The sequence below is a fragment of the Phoenix dactylifera genome, chromosome 7 (genome assembly GCF_051530095.1).
Source record: "Phoenix dactylifera cultivar Ajwa chromosome 7, Ajwa_hap1_PhDact_Kaust_v1.1, whole genome shotgun sequence".
NCBI lineage: Eukaryota > Viridiplantae > Streptophyta > Magnoliopsida > Arecales > Arecaceae > Phoenix > Phoenix dactylifera.
This window is the reverse complement of record NC_143196.1, coordinates 32,188,036-32,204,757: the sequence shown is the minus strand read 5'-3', so window position 1 is coordinate 32,204,757 and position 16,722 is coordinate 32,188,036. Positions and strand designations below refer to the sequence as shown.

The 16,722-nt window shown below is 40.3% G+C and overlaps 1 protein-coding gene across 1 annotated transcript; it reads right to left on the bottom strand.

Moving 5' to 3' along the window:
- Positions 1–6,747: 6,747 nt before the first annotated feature.
- On the bottom strand, positions 6,748–8,259 carry LOC103712787 (protein BIG GRAIN 1-like). Its single transcript, XM_008799414.6, has one exon. It carries the CDS (start codon positions 8,005–8,007, stop codon positions 6,901–6,903), a length of 1,107 nt encoding a protein of 368 aa, XP_008797636.4. The 5' UTR covers positions 8,008–8,259; the 3' UTR covers positions 6,748–6,900.
- Between the last annotated feature and the right edge of the window lie 8,463 nt (positions 8,260–16,722).

The window sequence follows — 16,722 nt, the reverse complement described above, 5'->3', positions numbered from 1 at the left end:
ATTCAGATGCTAAAATCTGTATCCATATTCGGATAGTTTCATATACCAAAGAGGATCTAGATGGATATTATCTGATCCATTTTCATCTCTAGTGTAGAATAGATTGCTTTTCGCATATTCTTTTCAAGTTGTATCGTTCTTGTCCATAAGCTTTTCCTTCTATGTCTTTTGTAGGGTACTTCTCAATTTTATCATTCAATTCCATGATCGATGTTTTAGTATTTAAGCTAATCTTGCTTGCAATGATATTTGAACATATGCAAGGATAAACCATAAAGTCTTTGTTTCTCCTATAATAGTTTTCATTGTTTCAGCGAATCAAGTGGAGTTCCCTTACCATTCAAGAGATTGTGGAAAATCCCACACTAGGGTATCGACTAGTGCTTGCCATAGCCTGTCATCTAGCCATCAAAGCATATGAAACTATGGAATATGAAAAAAAATCAACTTACTACCATGGATAATAGCATGTGGTCATGGCAGTGTTGCTTGGCAATATATATGTTTTATTCAAGCCTAGTAAATTGCCAAACATATGATTACCAACCATGGCTATTCTAGTGATAAACTTGGACTAGCCATTAGTTTGAGTGAGATCTCATGCTGCATGCTGGATGGGTACCCCAAGGCGCATGGGCTTCAAAGAGGTTGGAAGATGTGAGAGTAGGTCCAGTTAATATCAGCTCCTGTCAGCTGATATAGGTCTACTTTACTGTTGTAACTTTGACTACTAGTAGCCTTTCTTGGTCTTATCACGACTTCCTCTCACACTTTTGGTCGAGGTAGTGATGGCTCGGGCCCTGCAGCAAGTCCCTAAATCCTTTGCGTCCAATAACCATGTTTAAGAAGTAGATACCACTTTATTCCATGTCTCTTTCGTACTTAGGAACAAAATTATATATTAATCATTCTTTAGAGTAAATTATTGGATAAAGTGACATGATTCAACGTGTAGTTGTTATATATGAATAGCTAAAGAAGAGTCTATAGCTACTAATGCCCCAAAAGGCACTCCTAACGTAGTGTTTCTAGGTCATTTTAGGAGTGATCATCCAAGATAGGATGTGAAGGAGTGGTCAACTCGAAGGGCGAGGATACCCCCAGTGTACAATATGTGGGGACGATGAGACAGTAGACCACGTGCTATTTTAGTGCGCGTGAACGAGAAGGATCTGGTGTCTTTCTGGGCTTCCACATAATGCTTGGGATCCAAGGGACAGTTCGTACAGGTTATCCAGCATTGGTCAGGTATCCCCCAGCAGCGCCCCATGGCTATTGGAGCTACTCGTACTGCTTATCAAATCTGGTTGGCCAGAAATGCTCGAACTTTTTGTGAACGCAGCTTGTCTCCGAGATTTGCGGTGGAGCGTGCACGGTACAGACAGCGAAGCCCAGTCATAGTACCTCTTTAGGTAGGCCTTTGACAGTTCGAAACATCTGGGACTCCTCTTCTATTCAGGTAGCGCCTCGTACGGTGTTCTTCACCTAGAAGCCCCCACCTCCGAGCTTCCTCAAGGTCAATTTCGATGGGTCGGTACTGGATGGAGGGTATAGAGGAGGCACGAGTTTTGTCATTAGGGATCCGTGTTCGTGGGTGATGGCGGCTGGTGGCTGTTAGATACTTGATACATCGGTTTCTGGTACTGAGTTGCGAATTGTATGGGCATGTCTTCAATATGCGCGGTGCATCCTACAGGACAACTCTACATTATGGAGGGTGATTCGGCCACAGTGATAAGATGGATTCAGAGGGGCTCAAGTAGGATGGGGGGACCATCCCTTGATTCGAGATATATGGGCGATGGGTAGGGATGGAAAGGCTTTCCAGGCCAAACATGTATTTAGGAAAGTCAACAAGGTCGCAGATTGGGTGGCTGCTTATGTGGTCGGCCATTCGGACGGGTACTCTATAGACCCAAGAGAGAGAGCTGCTTAGGGCATTTCGTGATATTTTATTTTGAAATTTTATTGGATATGTCCCTATGCGTATAGTATCATGCGCCCACTCTAAAAAAAAAAAAAAAAAAACAAAGAAAAAAAAAAGGTCAACTCTTAAATGGGTCGGTATAAATTTTCTCAGCCAACGCACTAAGACTTCCAGTACTGATGCCAACCAGTGCCTTAAATCCCTATCATTGAATGCAAGTTCCCCACTTCTCATCAATACCGTACGTGGGCTGGAGAGTATAACGCATAAAATTAATCTCTTGAAAGATCCTTTTCATGTTGGGGACCATATTCCCTTTTTCCTCTCTAAGAACCTTAACCATGATATTTATGTAGATAGGTAGACAAGTAGGAATGATAGCCCTTTAAAGATGTAGAGGACGGCGAGCCATATTATAATGCATAGAGTATGTACGTATGTATACATGTTGCTGTGGATCTGAGGCTGTTCAGACTATTTGAATTAATGAATCCTCACTCGTGTTTTTTGGGCATCTCCATCCCAAGAGCCAATGGCCAATTGCCAATTGCCAATTTTATTAGGTTCGGGGCTGGGGCCCTTGAGATTACAGCTTAAGAGAAGAAGAGAAAAATTTCGACATGATGCTTCTGTTGAGTCTTAATATTTCACATTCAACCGGCCATGATTATAATTGGATCATTACGGGTCCACCGTATGTTTGCGTCGCTAATCTAGGTCCTAGTGTCATAAGCTCACTTTGATTTCTTTATACCATAGTTACAATTTCGCTCATCAAATGAGAAATCATGAATTAGCATCAATGGAGGTTCAAGTTTGACTCTATGCCGTCCCAACAAAGAAGCATAACAAAATAAAGGTTGTACGTAAATTATTCTAATATATCTACTATGACAATGCATGTGGTTTGCTACTCTTGTTTATCTTCAAGATGCTTTGCTTGCAATCATCCTATAGTTTGTAGCTTGCATACAATCATTTGAGTAATTTTGGCTAAATAATTTGTGAGATACTATTCACTCAAAAGGTGAAATGCAAAAAGGATTAGTATAAGCTCATTATGGACCAGAATCTGAGTTGATCATGAGCACACAACTGGTACCAATTAACCACACTTTTCTTTAGCTGGTTAGCTTGGCTTCCACTTGGTGAGCCATAGAAGCGAAATCTTGTTAATATATAGGTCAAGTTTTTGGGTGCGAGCCACTTTAAAGGACCACTCTGACCAACTAAACCAAAGAACGAAGCATGATGTTTGCCATCAACTTCCATGCTTTTATTTTTTCACCCCCCCAGCTAAAAGCATTGGAATCAATTGATGGGATGACCGGATTTCATTGCCCAGGTTGGATTGAGCTCTCTCTTTCTTTTTGACTGATGGTCACAAAAGCTGCAAAAGGAGAGGAAAAGAGATTATTATCTCTTCATATAAATTACACTCGGATCGGTTCACACAAAAAGAGGATAAACTTTGGATTTTGTGTATAATATCACAATGATGACTGTGACGCCATGCTATTAGCAAGGGCCCATGTACAAAAAGAGAAGCAAAAAAAAAAAAAAAAGGAAAAAAATGGATCTGAGAGGATTACCTGTGGCACAAGGTAATGCACACAGGAGTTCAAGCTTGATTTATTTTGGTTCCCTGGTTGCCTTTTGGTTCATTTTTTTTTCAGTTCAAGGGTCTCTGTGGGCTACTTTCATGAAAGCAGGGCATCTTAACTGTGATTTCCAGTAGTCTTCTTAACATTCTAACTGGGTTTATGGCTCGCAATGTTGAGAAAAGCAGGGAGTTCAAATAAAGTTTTCCCCTTTTTTAATATTAGCCATGACATGAAGTTGTGCTGGCCGCCACTTTAGGAGATTACGCTCTGGCTGCCTTAAACGCTTACGAGGTATGCTTTACTAAAGATTTTGGTTTGCACCTCAGATTCAAGAGAATATAATCTAAAAGTTATGAGTTTAGTCCGATCAGGCAATGATGAATGATAGTTACTGTTGGTAGAGAAGTTAAAAGGCAAAGAAAAAAAGTAACCAAACTCATTTTCTAATGGTGAGATGCTGCAACTCGACCATAGGCTGCAGGAACCAACTTTAGACCCTTGTAGCCCCTCCATGCCTTCTGCTTTGCTCCTACCAACATTACCACCAGCTATGCCTCACAACTCAGGATCTCATTCAAAAAGATTAGCAAGAAGGTATTATTTGAGTTCATTGGCACTATATAAATATTCAAGATCCATCAAGTACATGGCCGATATGGGACTAAAGATGTGTCCGCATGAGCCCTCACATAGTTTCTTGTTCAAGCATCCTCGCCATTCAAATATAATCATAAGTGCCATAAATGCAATAATAAATACCACGATCAACTCGCAATCAACCCTAATGGGCCTATGCTACATTGTCGCCTAGTTTATATGGATCATGGATTAGGTTAGTTCTGGTACTAGCTGTCACAACCTAGGACCTCGCTCGAAAAAAATCAGACGGACAATATTATTTGAGTTTTTTGATCCTATATAAGTACCTCAGATCTATTCAATGCATAGCTAATGTGAAACTAAATACTTGCGTGCGTGGATCCTCACAATTCTACCTCTATCTTGATCTTCTTGCAACAGTAACGCCTTGACATTATCAAGGATGAATCACCATGGATTTTACCCACATCAATTTTTTGGCTGGCGATGTTCGTGGTAGGAGTAAGGGCTAATGGAGGGAGGGGTGTCCCAATCAAGTCCATTGATGGAGGATAATTCTCCCCTTCACAACTCCTCATTGTTCAACCAAATAGGGAGGTGGAGCTTATATAGGTGGACTGCATGCAGTTCAAGTTGTGTTATAGCTTGAGCTACACTGCAGGATCACCTACGAGGTTCCAAACAACTCCTAATATGTATCTAGTTCTTGCTCGCCTGCTAGGTGCAAATTTTCAGCCTTTTTTCGACAACTCTTTATACAAACAACAAAAGCGATGATTTGACTCCTAAGCGAGACAACATTTTCATTATGCTAAATCAAATTTGAGCTTCATTTTTTCCTCTAGATATCGGTAGTCTTGGTAACAATCTTGCAAAGAAAAGCTTTTCTCCAAGATACCTCACGAGACTAATTGAGAATTCTTCCTACTTAGCTAAGCGACGAGAACTATCATTTTGCAACCTCATCGCCATTGCTTTCCAAGGATTTCCTAACAGGTAGCGACAATAAGTAGCTATCTCAACTTAATGTGACAACTCCTTGAAGACGATTGCTAAAGATATATGCATGGACTAATGATCTGGTAAACTTATTCAAATTGTGTTATATTAAGCACATGAGACTCGTATGCATTAAAAGCACTCGCTTTCTTTTAGCTTTCAATCCCTTGATTCACAACTTCACTGGTTTTTGGTGAACAAAAGTCATCTAGGCGAGCATTATAGAATATCATATGAGATAGAACTTTTATTTTGTCATATTCCTTTTAGCATCCATTTTAAAAAGAAAAGCTAAAAGTCAAACATGGACAAAACTCTTCGTACTAACAAAATCCATTAATTCTATAACTTAAAAAAAAGTAAAAAAAAAAAAAATGCACGTACCAAGAAAGATTGTCCATGAAGAGATCGTCCGCATCTTTTTTCTTTCTCGTCTAGCTTCTCTATCCATCTTCTTTGTTATCAAGTTGTCTATCTTATCTGCAAGGTTTTTCTTCTTCTTTTCTATGATCTTTGCATCTAAGAGTTCATAGAATCTAAGCAATGGTATGTATATAACTTCTTATATTAGATAAAGCTAGAAAATTGTGCACTGGTATTGATGAACACCATGTTCTGAAAACTATATGTCGATTTGCTTTGAGATATATATTGGCTTGTTAGACGACTAATTTGCTGGGTGTATATCGTCTGGTTATGCAGTGTATACGAGTAAAAAACATGCTTTAGAAACTGTATATCTATTTACCTGAAGATGTATATTGGATTATTGCTAGGTATATATTAAATAAGCTTGTAGTATATATTAGAAAGCCGACGAATATATGTCACCAACTATGTAGTGCATACTGATGAGCATGATATTTTGAAAACTATGTATCAATTTGTTTGAAGATGTGTATTAAGTTACTATATGATTAATTTGATAAGTGTATATCATCTGGTCGTATATTGTGTATTGGTGAACACTATATTATAAAAACTATATATTAATTTGTCTATTTATAGATATTCACTTGTTAGATGATTGATTTTTTTGGTATATATTATTTGGCCATGCAACATATACTAATAAAATGCATATCTTATAAACATAGAAGAAAGAGGGCACCATACACAATTTTTTTCCTTTTTTTTTTGGTTTTTTTTAATTATGAGTCTGATAACTCAATTAGTAAAAAGAGTTTATAACTTTTGGATTTGTTCTTTAAAGATGGATACTGAAAGAAATATAACAAAATAGAAAATTTATTTTATATTTTTTTCTCTGGTGCATGTCCCATGTAATTTTTTTTGCTCGTTTCAGGTCCACTCTGCAACGAGGAATTGAAGTTAACCACCCAAGAAACCAGTGTTAAGCATTGTAACCATAAAAGAATCACATCCCTTTCTTCCAAGTATTTTCTTAAACATTCTTTTCATCCAAGCAGCAGACAACAAAGCGTGTGCAGCTCTCTCTTTCTTTAGTATCTCCAAATCCCTTCTCCCCTGCTTAAACTTTCTCCTCCTTTATTATAATGCGATCATTAGCATTAATCACCCTTCTAATTCCCTTCACCCAAAATAAATATATAAATAAGAAAATAGATGCAAAAAAATCATTTTGCCCCCAAAACATAAACAAGTTCATCGTTATTCTTCCCATTTAACCTCAGAACCAGTAATTAGCACCAAAAGAAAACACTTAATTTCCCCAAGAAAATTACATACTTCTTTTTGTCCCACCATAACATTTTTTTTTCTCTTTTCTCTCTCTTTTTTTAAAAATAATTACAAGAAGAAACCGTGGGAAATGGCGCGATTAGTGCCAAGATGAGTGGTCTCGTACACCGGAAGTTCATCCCTGTATCCTCGCCCTCCGATCGCCGTCAGGTTCTCCAACTCGAACAGATCTGAGCTCGAATCGCTCGCCTCCTCGTCCTCCTCCTCTTCCTCAAACCCTCGGAGAAGCTCCTCCACCCTCTTCTTCGCAATCGTCGCTGCCTCAGGCGGCCGCCGCGCCACCGCCGCCGAATCCCCTTCGTACAGGCACTTCTGCCCGCACGGCCGGCAGTCCTCGTCCACGATCACGCTCACCGGGTAGAACCTCACAGACCTCTTCACACCCTGGCCGGCCGCCGCCGCCACCGCCGGCCGCCCCCTCGACGACGGCGTCTTGCTCAGGCACGACCGCGAGTACGATGTTGCCGTCGAACACGCCGACTCCTCCCCTCCTCTCACGCCGCTGCCGCCGTAAGCGGCAGCGGCGGATTTGGACTTCCTCGAGTTGCCGTTGGCGGTGAAGAGGGAGTTGAGGAAGCTGGCGAGGCGGGCTCCAGGGGATGCCGGCGCCTTGGCCTTCCTTAGATCCCGGAACTTGCTCCGGATCGAGCCCGACTTCTTCTTCTCCTGGTGGTGGTGAGCCGAGGGCGACCCTACAGCTGGCGGCTGGGGAGGCGCGGGGTTCGACCGGGCCCTCTCAGACCGGTAAAGAAGACCGCCGGTCCGGATCGGCCGGAGCCCGGAAGGGCGGGGCACCGACTCTGCCTCGGAGGACGAGAACCCGCCGTAACTGGAGCAGTCGGAGGAGCTGGAGGTCGAGTTCACCGGGAACCTGGGGCGGTTTTCGGGCTTGCGAAGTCGTGTCACCGCCTTTTCGCTCACCACCGCGGTCCTCCTCCCTTCCGCCGGCCACTCGTCGGTGAAAAAGCTCTGCTGCTTCTTTGCTGCCGCGGGAACGGAGGCGTCTCGGCGGTCGGGTGCTCCGCCGGTGAAGTGCTCCCTCGCGGCTCCGCCGTCGGCCTCGTCGATGGAGCGGTAGATGGCGTCGAGGAGAGTGGAGGAGAAGGACGGGTTATCGTTGCCGCGCCGCACCGGCGGCTTCGCCCACCTCTCCATTACCACAACCAGGCAAAAAACCAGACAAAGACAATCAAAAAAGAAAAATGGTTTTTTTTGACCGTCTCCCCTCCTTTTCTTTTACTGTTTATTTCTCTATTACCTCCACGAAAATTAGAGAAATTTGATTTCTTTTTTTTTTTTGGCAGGAGCGAAGCAGAGGAGAACAGAAGAAGGAGAGTTGGAGAGCGAGCAATGACGAAGAGAAAAGAGAGAGAGAGAGAGAGAGAGAGAGAGAGAGAGGAGTGCGAAGGGGGACTGGGGAGGTGAGGAGGGCTGGCCGCCCTTTTTAGCTCTCACGCGCGAGGCTGGACGCTGACGTGGCATTTCTCGCTGTTCTTCATGGGTGGGCCCCGGGTGATGTCGTCCGTCTGATTGTCTTGGATCTGCGGCTGATGTCGGTGGGGGTGTTCCCGTGGGCCCCCTTCATCATGCGGCTCGTCGGATTATCGCCCGTCTCACCGCAGGTGCGCTTCACCCCTTTACTGTTATCATACTCCGTAACGGAAGTAACGGTCAGTATTTATCCCAGCCACAAGAAAATTGCTATTAATTATCATAGCATCGACAATATCCATGACGGCCGTCAAGTTAGACGATGGCGTGGCGGACGCATATAGATCCGGTCACCGTAGGTGAGTATGGACGGCAGTTTCGTGATAAAAGGGCCGTGGGTTGATACATATGGGACTTTGGGAGGGCTCGCGAGATGGGGGGGGGGGGACACAAAGTTCATTCCTCGAATGACCCTACTCGCTATTTTTATACGTATCCCAATAACATAACGGGAATTTTTGGAGGAAAGAGGCGTACCCAAATGGAAAGGGAGGAGGTGATTCTTTTGCTATTTCAATGATTTTTTGCAAGCTTTTGGGAGATTAAGTTAACGAGGGGAGTAGTTTTAGTAATTTCACACTGGAACCATTCCATGAGGTTAGAGAGAGAGAAAGGGGGCATGTGAGTGGGTGAAGGGGTAAGGGCAGGCGCACGGGGATTCCAATCTTTGCTTTTATTATGGTCAGTTATGGATACCCAGCTGTCCTTTTCAAGCAAGGAATGCTCGTGCCCCCGTGCTGGTGTCTTCGATTCTGTCTCAAATTTTGCTTATTTATGTGGAAGGGGTATATGATGGACAACGTGGGCTCGGAGATTGGTATAAATCCGAAGATGGATGTTTTCATTGAACCAATAAATGCAAACAAAACTGGCATTTTGAAATATAAATTTTTCCCTCTCTTACCTATATTGCACCCCAGCAATCACAACTGCTCATTTTTGTAGCGGTGTACTAGGATGCATGCACGATGAATATTGTGCACACAGTATAGAAAATAATATCTTATGAATACACATGCTGCAGGTGTTGGAATAGCTAGGATTGAATGTTGAAATCACATCTTTCATATTATAGCTATTTACTTATATGATGATTCTAAATATCACTATATTTTTAAATATATTTTTTTCTTTTTCTATGCTAGATCACTCGATGAATGTACACTTTTTCCTTGGTATATTTAACCTCCCAAACTTTGTTAAAGGCAAAATTTGATGAACAAGGTACTCCACTTGCGAGTTAGTTATACTCTTATAATCTATATTTTTTGTGACTTAATTAGTTGTGTGGCAATTAGTTTTAAATGAAAATATTTGCTTTGGTTTTAGAATAGTGAAAGTATCGACCTGAAGAGATGCTTAGCCAGAGTTAATTTTTATCTCATGAGATGTGTGAAAACCTCTAATATAATTGCTTTGATGATATCGAAATTTGCTAGATAATAACAATTATCAAAAGTCTTGAAGGAGAGACGAAGGATGACCGACCAGATCAATAAAGAATATAAGTAAGCTCTTGCACAGCAAATTATTACCTATAAGTCGGCTCATGTTGTCTGAACAACTTATATTACTCAATGACTGAAGATACTAAGATAAAAGCTTATGAATGATGATGAATTACTTACATAGAAATGACACATTGTATTCATCCTATTTTCTTCTTCTTCTTTTTTTTTTTTAAAAAAAGGATATGTACGTATTTCCCGGTGATATGAGGACTAGTTCTAGATCATGTGGCTGAATTAGTTAAACAGTTATTTCACTTAGAAATTATTAGTTTTTTTTTTTTTGGTACAATGACGGCGGGTATGAATGCGGCCAATAAAATCAGAAAACAAAAGACTGCCTAGGGCCTCTAACAATGATGCATCGTCCATCGAGACGAATCCTCCAGCATGGTGAGCCGCAAAAGATTAGTTGTTTAATCTTTATTATTATCTGGTTTTGGAGGTGTCCAATTGGTTGCTTGCAACTGTTAAGCAAAGCATGGCTTGTTGGGTTGCCGATTAAGCGGGAAGCTTTTGCTTGCGTGTGGCTAGTTTAAGGGAACACAGATGGGGGCAAAAAGGTGACGTGGCCTTAGACGGGTCAGAGAAATATGGTAGGAGATGCACTAATCATTTGCCCTCGTGGCTCCTCTTTCTAGGCTTTTGGAGAGTAGGGTGGTCCTCTGAGATTTTAAATTGGAGGCAAGGAAGTTTCTGAAGCCTAGGAAGCATGCTCCGTCCTCACTGGATTTAATAAACAATAAGACATGGGAGCGGAATGTGTGAGATTAAAGCAACAGAAAAAAGAAAGCCATGGAAAAGAAAAGCAGAGCCAGTAGGTACTGCTCCCCTTCTGTTCTCACCGCCAAGTTACTTCAAATTCTTGTCCATAAAAGCGTGGTAATGGTTGGCCTGTTATTCCTTTGAAGCATTTTTTAAAAGGAGAGCAGTTTCTATCCAGGACCAGGGCTTTTGATGGATGTGATTTTTATTGCTCAAAAAGATAAATATGATTTATAAGAAAAGGTTCTTTCGTACAGCAATTTGATGAGTTTAGAATTCCATAGCGTCTCTCTTGCTGCAGCAATCTCTTCATTGGAGGTCACATATCCTGCTCCTTGTGAAGAAATAAATCGGTGTAATGAAGAAGAATTAGAAATCCAATTGTAGATATGGTGCTTCTTGCGATGAAGAAAGAGCCTATGGAGGTTGATAATAAAGGTCATATCATTGACGTGCTCTGATACATTTGGGGAGACATGAGAGGCCTTCTGGTTTGGTTACGGTATTAAGCAGGCAATATTTCTTTAAAAATGAAGTGGATCATTTTGTTTTGTGTTCAAATTCTAGTTCAGTTCATGAAGATGACAAGTGGGACGAAGGAAGTTCCAAAATCGATTTTGAGATGATTATAAGAGGGCATAGAACTTGTCAAACAATAAGGGAGAGGTTCAAAGGTTGGTGTGTATGCTAAATTTGGTGGCAGATTGTTTAGCTCACTTCACAGTCATAAAACCCATCCCTCCAGCACTTGGGCTATGTTTGGTTCGTGCCTGAAATCAGAATCAGAATGAAAATCGGAATGGACATATCCCATGACGTGTTTGATTCGTGATTGAAATCAGAATCGGAATCCAAATCAGACTTGAATGCTAAAGAAGAGTCAGGTTTGGATTTTAGGGGACTGGGGTGTTCTCATTCCTTCTAGAATCTAAATGGGAATAGGATTCTCTCCAACCAAACAGTCGGAATAGAAGCCATTTATTCATATATTCCATAGCCCATCTCTTTCCAACCAAACATGTTTTTAGTGCTCCGATCGACATAATAGTGGATCCGAAGCACTTGAAACTTTTTTAAGAATATTATTTGGTTCGCCATGTTCTCCAAATATATAAACTGATCATACTGAAAACAACACAATCCATGGAACGGATTCATGCATGGTCAACTATTTCCTCCTTTAGCATCTTGCATGAGATGTTCTTGGTCATTTTTGATTTATGAAATTGCTGTCTTGACTGGCCAGTGAGCTTTACTAATGTAAATAAGTACAAATAGTAAAGTAAGGTGTTTTTCTTGAGGTAGGGTTCCACATTGCCTTGAAAAGAAGGGATGAAGCCTGAGGTGATTTCATTAGTCATTTCGACTTATCACCACTATGCATGCTCCTCTAACTTATCCCAAAAGGCCCACCTAGAATCTTTCGAAGATCTCTATCATTTTGACGACAGTGGAAGTAAGTGGTGGGTAGGAACGCAGCAATTAAGTTCCCCTTGCTTCATGTAGTGGGGCGGCCGTGCACGTCAAGTGGATTTTGAAGTTTTAAGCCACGAGAATCTAGCCACCTTATAAGATGGAATCCTGTACACCTATCGCTGACATTTAGCAAAGTAAGACATTTGTGTGAAAAAAAAAAGAAGATAAATTGAAAAAATTCCAAAATTTCATAGTTTGATTTGGTTTGGATTGACTCATGATTTACAAGATTGCAGTAAAAATATGTAGGGTCGGATAATTTATGTTTACCAAGAATACACAGGCTTTCTGAGCAAAAGAACACATAGGTGCTATATAGCATTTAAGATATGACTAAAGTTAAAGTTCAGATACTTATAAGGAAGAAAATAAAAAGATGCTAGAGAAGCATTAGCAATCCTTTAATCTGAATCTGAATCATTCTCTTCATAATTTGTCAAATCATGCAGTAGGTAATGATGATTATTAACCGGAAAAGCTGAAAAAAGAGGGGAAGAAAAAGAAGATCACCAAGTTGAGGTCAGGTTTGGTTTGTGCAAATGTGCAAATGGCTGGTTCATTGACAGCCACTAGGAAATTGGTGTAGGCTAGGATGCAACAGCCGATAGTGTGTTTTGGACCGCTAATCCTTCAGTATATATACAGCCAGTAATCAGCAACAATCTGATAGGCGAAGATGAATGTGGTCTAGAATAAAAGAGAATCAAGGTTTACAAATTCCTCTCCTCCTTTTCAAAGTGCACAATCTCTCAAATCAAAAGAAAAGGTGAATTGGTGGTTGGAATTGGAAGTAGGATGGTCAAGCTCAGGAAGCTAACAACCCTCGACAATTTGGATGGACCACAAAATTCACTACACCCACAACACTACAACATACATTTGGTATGTGGTTGCCTATTTTTATGAGGTTTTTTTTTTATTGTATGTCTCTTCATTTATCTAATCTAACCATGAGACCAAATCTTAAATTTTAATTATATTATTAGATGGGCAGAAGTATATGTCGTGGGGCTTATTTGATAATGATTGGTTTATATTTTTACTACGAAACCAAAATCATACCAAAATTCTATTCCCCCTAGCTAGGTTCCCCATTTCTTGTGTGGTGAAACAGATAACTCTTTTTAACATAACCCTAAGTTATCACATTCCTCTCTTGGACCATCTAAACCGAACACTAGGTTGCCACTTTTGGTAGAGCATACATATACGACATTCATCTTGTCAATGGAGGCTTGAAACGACTGGCTAGCTAGACCTTATGGCTAAAGCCTAGGATAGAGCCAATTCCTTCATGCATTCTCTTTCTTAGTAGGCCATGCATGGATGCAAGCTTTTATAATTGATCAGATGGAAGCACATTGTCCCCCGAATCAAAGTGAGTTAGGTTGGCAAAACTAGGTTTAATTCATCAGCATATTTATTTTTATGCATGCACGAGTGCGTGTCGGTGCATGGGTGAAGGAAGGGAGGGGAGAGCCTCATTCTAAAATAAAAGAAAATGAATATAACTATGTCATGCCACAGCGTAACACGACGATAGCTAGTACGAAACATTGGTATAGTTTGAGCTATTTCATTACTTTTCAGTAGTTATATTGAAATCTTAATTTTTAGTAGCTAGGCTACTATTTGTACAACAAGAAATATTAATGTTATATTATATAAAGTTTATTGAAATCTAAAACGGTCATTAATGTTGTTCATGTTGTTAATCCTATCTTTGTATTCGGTATTCCCACGATGATATATTACGAACCATTACGAACACAATGACAGAATAACTTAAATGTCTACCTCAAAGAAAATCCACATAATCGTGTCTAATAGTTTTATAATGATCCAAAATAGTTTCAAAGATGTGACTATATCCAATATAATATTTTCGTGCTGTATAGCTATATAGTCATGATATTGTTCATATAGTGATCTAACAACTCAGGCTCAGCTCGAATATAGGCGTTCAGGCTCAAGAGACATATCACTCTTGAATGTGTGCAATGAAGCTTGACACAAGTTTGAATGCACCCCTCAAATTAAAATAAAGAGCTCGGTTAACCTCGGCTCGTTTGCAGCCCAAACTTTTTAAACAATGGGTGTCGAAATAATGATCAGAACTAATCAACTTATAATTCTTATTGTGTATATGTTGAGTTCTTTAATAAATGTGCTGACACCCCAAGTACCAAAGCATGCACCAAGATATTGATGCAGATACCCAGTCATCTTTTGCGCGAATCTGGATGCTCCAGCGAATGGACAAAAGGAAGATCGATCATGTACCCCAGGAATCAGGATCCTCCCTGAAGGCCTCGACGCACCCCTCCATGCATGCATGGTGCGACCCACTCTGCTGCCACGTGCCATGTGGATCCATTGGACACACGTGTGGTACAACCAGGCCCAACCCCTTGGTCTTAGGTCAGTATTTCTGGCCAGTGGGTGCTCTCAATCCGACCGGACCCATCTCTTCTAGCCAGCTTTAGTGGCAGAAGAAAGAGATGCGGATAAAGAAGCGATAGAAAAGGACACCTCTCTCTCTCTCTTTCTCGGCTCTCTCTGGCTTTCTTTCCTTAAACTAAAGCGTACTGTTTTGGGAGCAGAGAAAGGGAAAGAGAAAGAAAGAGGAGGGGTGACAAAGAAGCAGGAGAGGCAGACAGAGGAACAGATGGGCGATCCCGAGGAATAATGAGAGGCAAAGCTGGAAAAAGAGTTCCCTCCCCCCCCCCCCCCACCCCACCCTGGCCTCTCACTTCTTTTATCCTTCTTCTTTACTTTTGTTCTGTTCTCATAGCTCCGAAAGCATAACAAGTAGTAGACAAGGAAATGGACGGGAAATGGATCCGAGACACCAACCAACCAGGTGGTGTACGTTAGTACTCATATATTTTCCATTCCATCCCATTGTGAACGTATTATTATTATTATTATTATTTGCATTTAACTTTGCCATGTCTGACACTGCCTGCCACGCGTGAACTTAGCCCACGTGCATCTCCCTTCCCTTTAGTATCTCTCCTTGCATGCTTTAGTTAATTGATTAGTTTAGCATTTCCGTCATTAATTTGGATCTTTAGAATTTAGAATCCTAATGGTGCATGATTCTTTCTCCAATGACTTCTTCATCATTTTATGTTGCTTTGGAGCAAGGTTTAATTTTCTTCTCAATTTCATACCGTAATCAGGTGGCATTCTTATGTTTGCCTGCGTGGATCCTGCAAACTTCGCGATACATGTAATAACCCAAGACTTCATCTAAAATGGCTAGCCGGAAAATATTATTTGAGTTTCTTTATCTTGTATAAGTATCCAGTGAATAACCGATGTGAAACTAAATACACGTCCGCACGGATCCTTACAATACATAGCTTCGACTATGATCACTTATAATGATCCTGGCTTTCTTGAAATTATTCTCCAATTAAACACAAAGGTAGCTTATTGCAAGTTAAACCTATTTGCGATGCCCTGTAACCATGGCTAGCTAATAATAGACTCTTATTTAAATTCGTACTTTATAAATATGTTATATATAAATAGTAGAAATTTTTGCACAATAGATAATGTGCAATAACAATTTTATGGAAATAAATATGTATTGATATTTTTATGGAGGTATATATGCAAAAAAAAAAAAGTCTAAGTAATATTATGTTTTTGAATGTTGTGCCATTTTTTTTACGATATGCGTAGCATTTGCGGTGTCTTAAAAAAATAAAAATTTAGAATATCTAAAAGCACATAAAATTATTGAGCTTAATATACATCATTGGTTCTTTATCTATTATTTTAAATTTTTGGGATCAATTGATGATCAGTTACAATACATAAAGTTTCGTAAGTTCAAATCAAATAAATTTTGATGCACATTTTAAAGATGAAATTCAATGGCGAAGCATCTGAAAATAAATAGAGAAAATAAATAGAGAAGGAATCATATGAATTGATATTTAAATTATATGTAAACTAGAATTTTTTTTTTTTTTTTTTTAATTTTTATAGGTGCCTTGCATCTGCATCAAGTTGCAATGCACCCTGACCCCCCTCTCTCCCTCCAAGGAAAAAAAAAAAACAAAATAGAAAATGACTTTACACTACAATAGAAATCATTGCATTTAAAGCATGAAACTGTATCAGGTGGGCTATGTACTCTAAAGTTCTACTTGATGCGACACATCTGATGTGGCTTTGGCACTCCTACCAACCAGCGAGCCTTGACACGCGCTAAAACCCGTCCAAGGAGAAGCCATGCTATGCCGTTCTAATTAGCCGGGCCACGAACGTACTGCATGGGTCCTGCCTATGAGAATGATGGCATCCGAGCAACTTATCTTCCTGCGGCTGCAAGCAATGCTAATTTACTGAATAAACGCAGTCATGATATTGTTGCTAGGTTATCTACAAAATTGCAGGATTTTTTTTCCTTGTTTGGTCAAGCATCATGTCAGCTTAAAGGCCACAATGTTTCGGATGCTAGACTTGAGAAGCGAAGACTCTCTTCTCATTATTAATCTATGGGACGCCCAAGGCATCTTTAGCTAGCAAATTTAGGGTCCAATCACTTGGCATATGGCTAGAGACAAATACAGATATTTAGATGAAACTTTCTCTTCTAGCAGCTAAATTACAT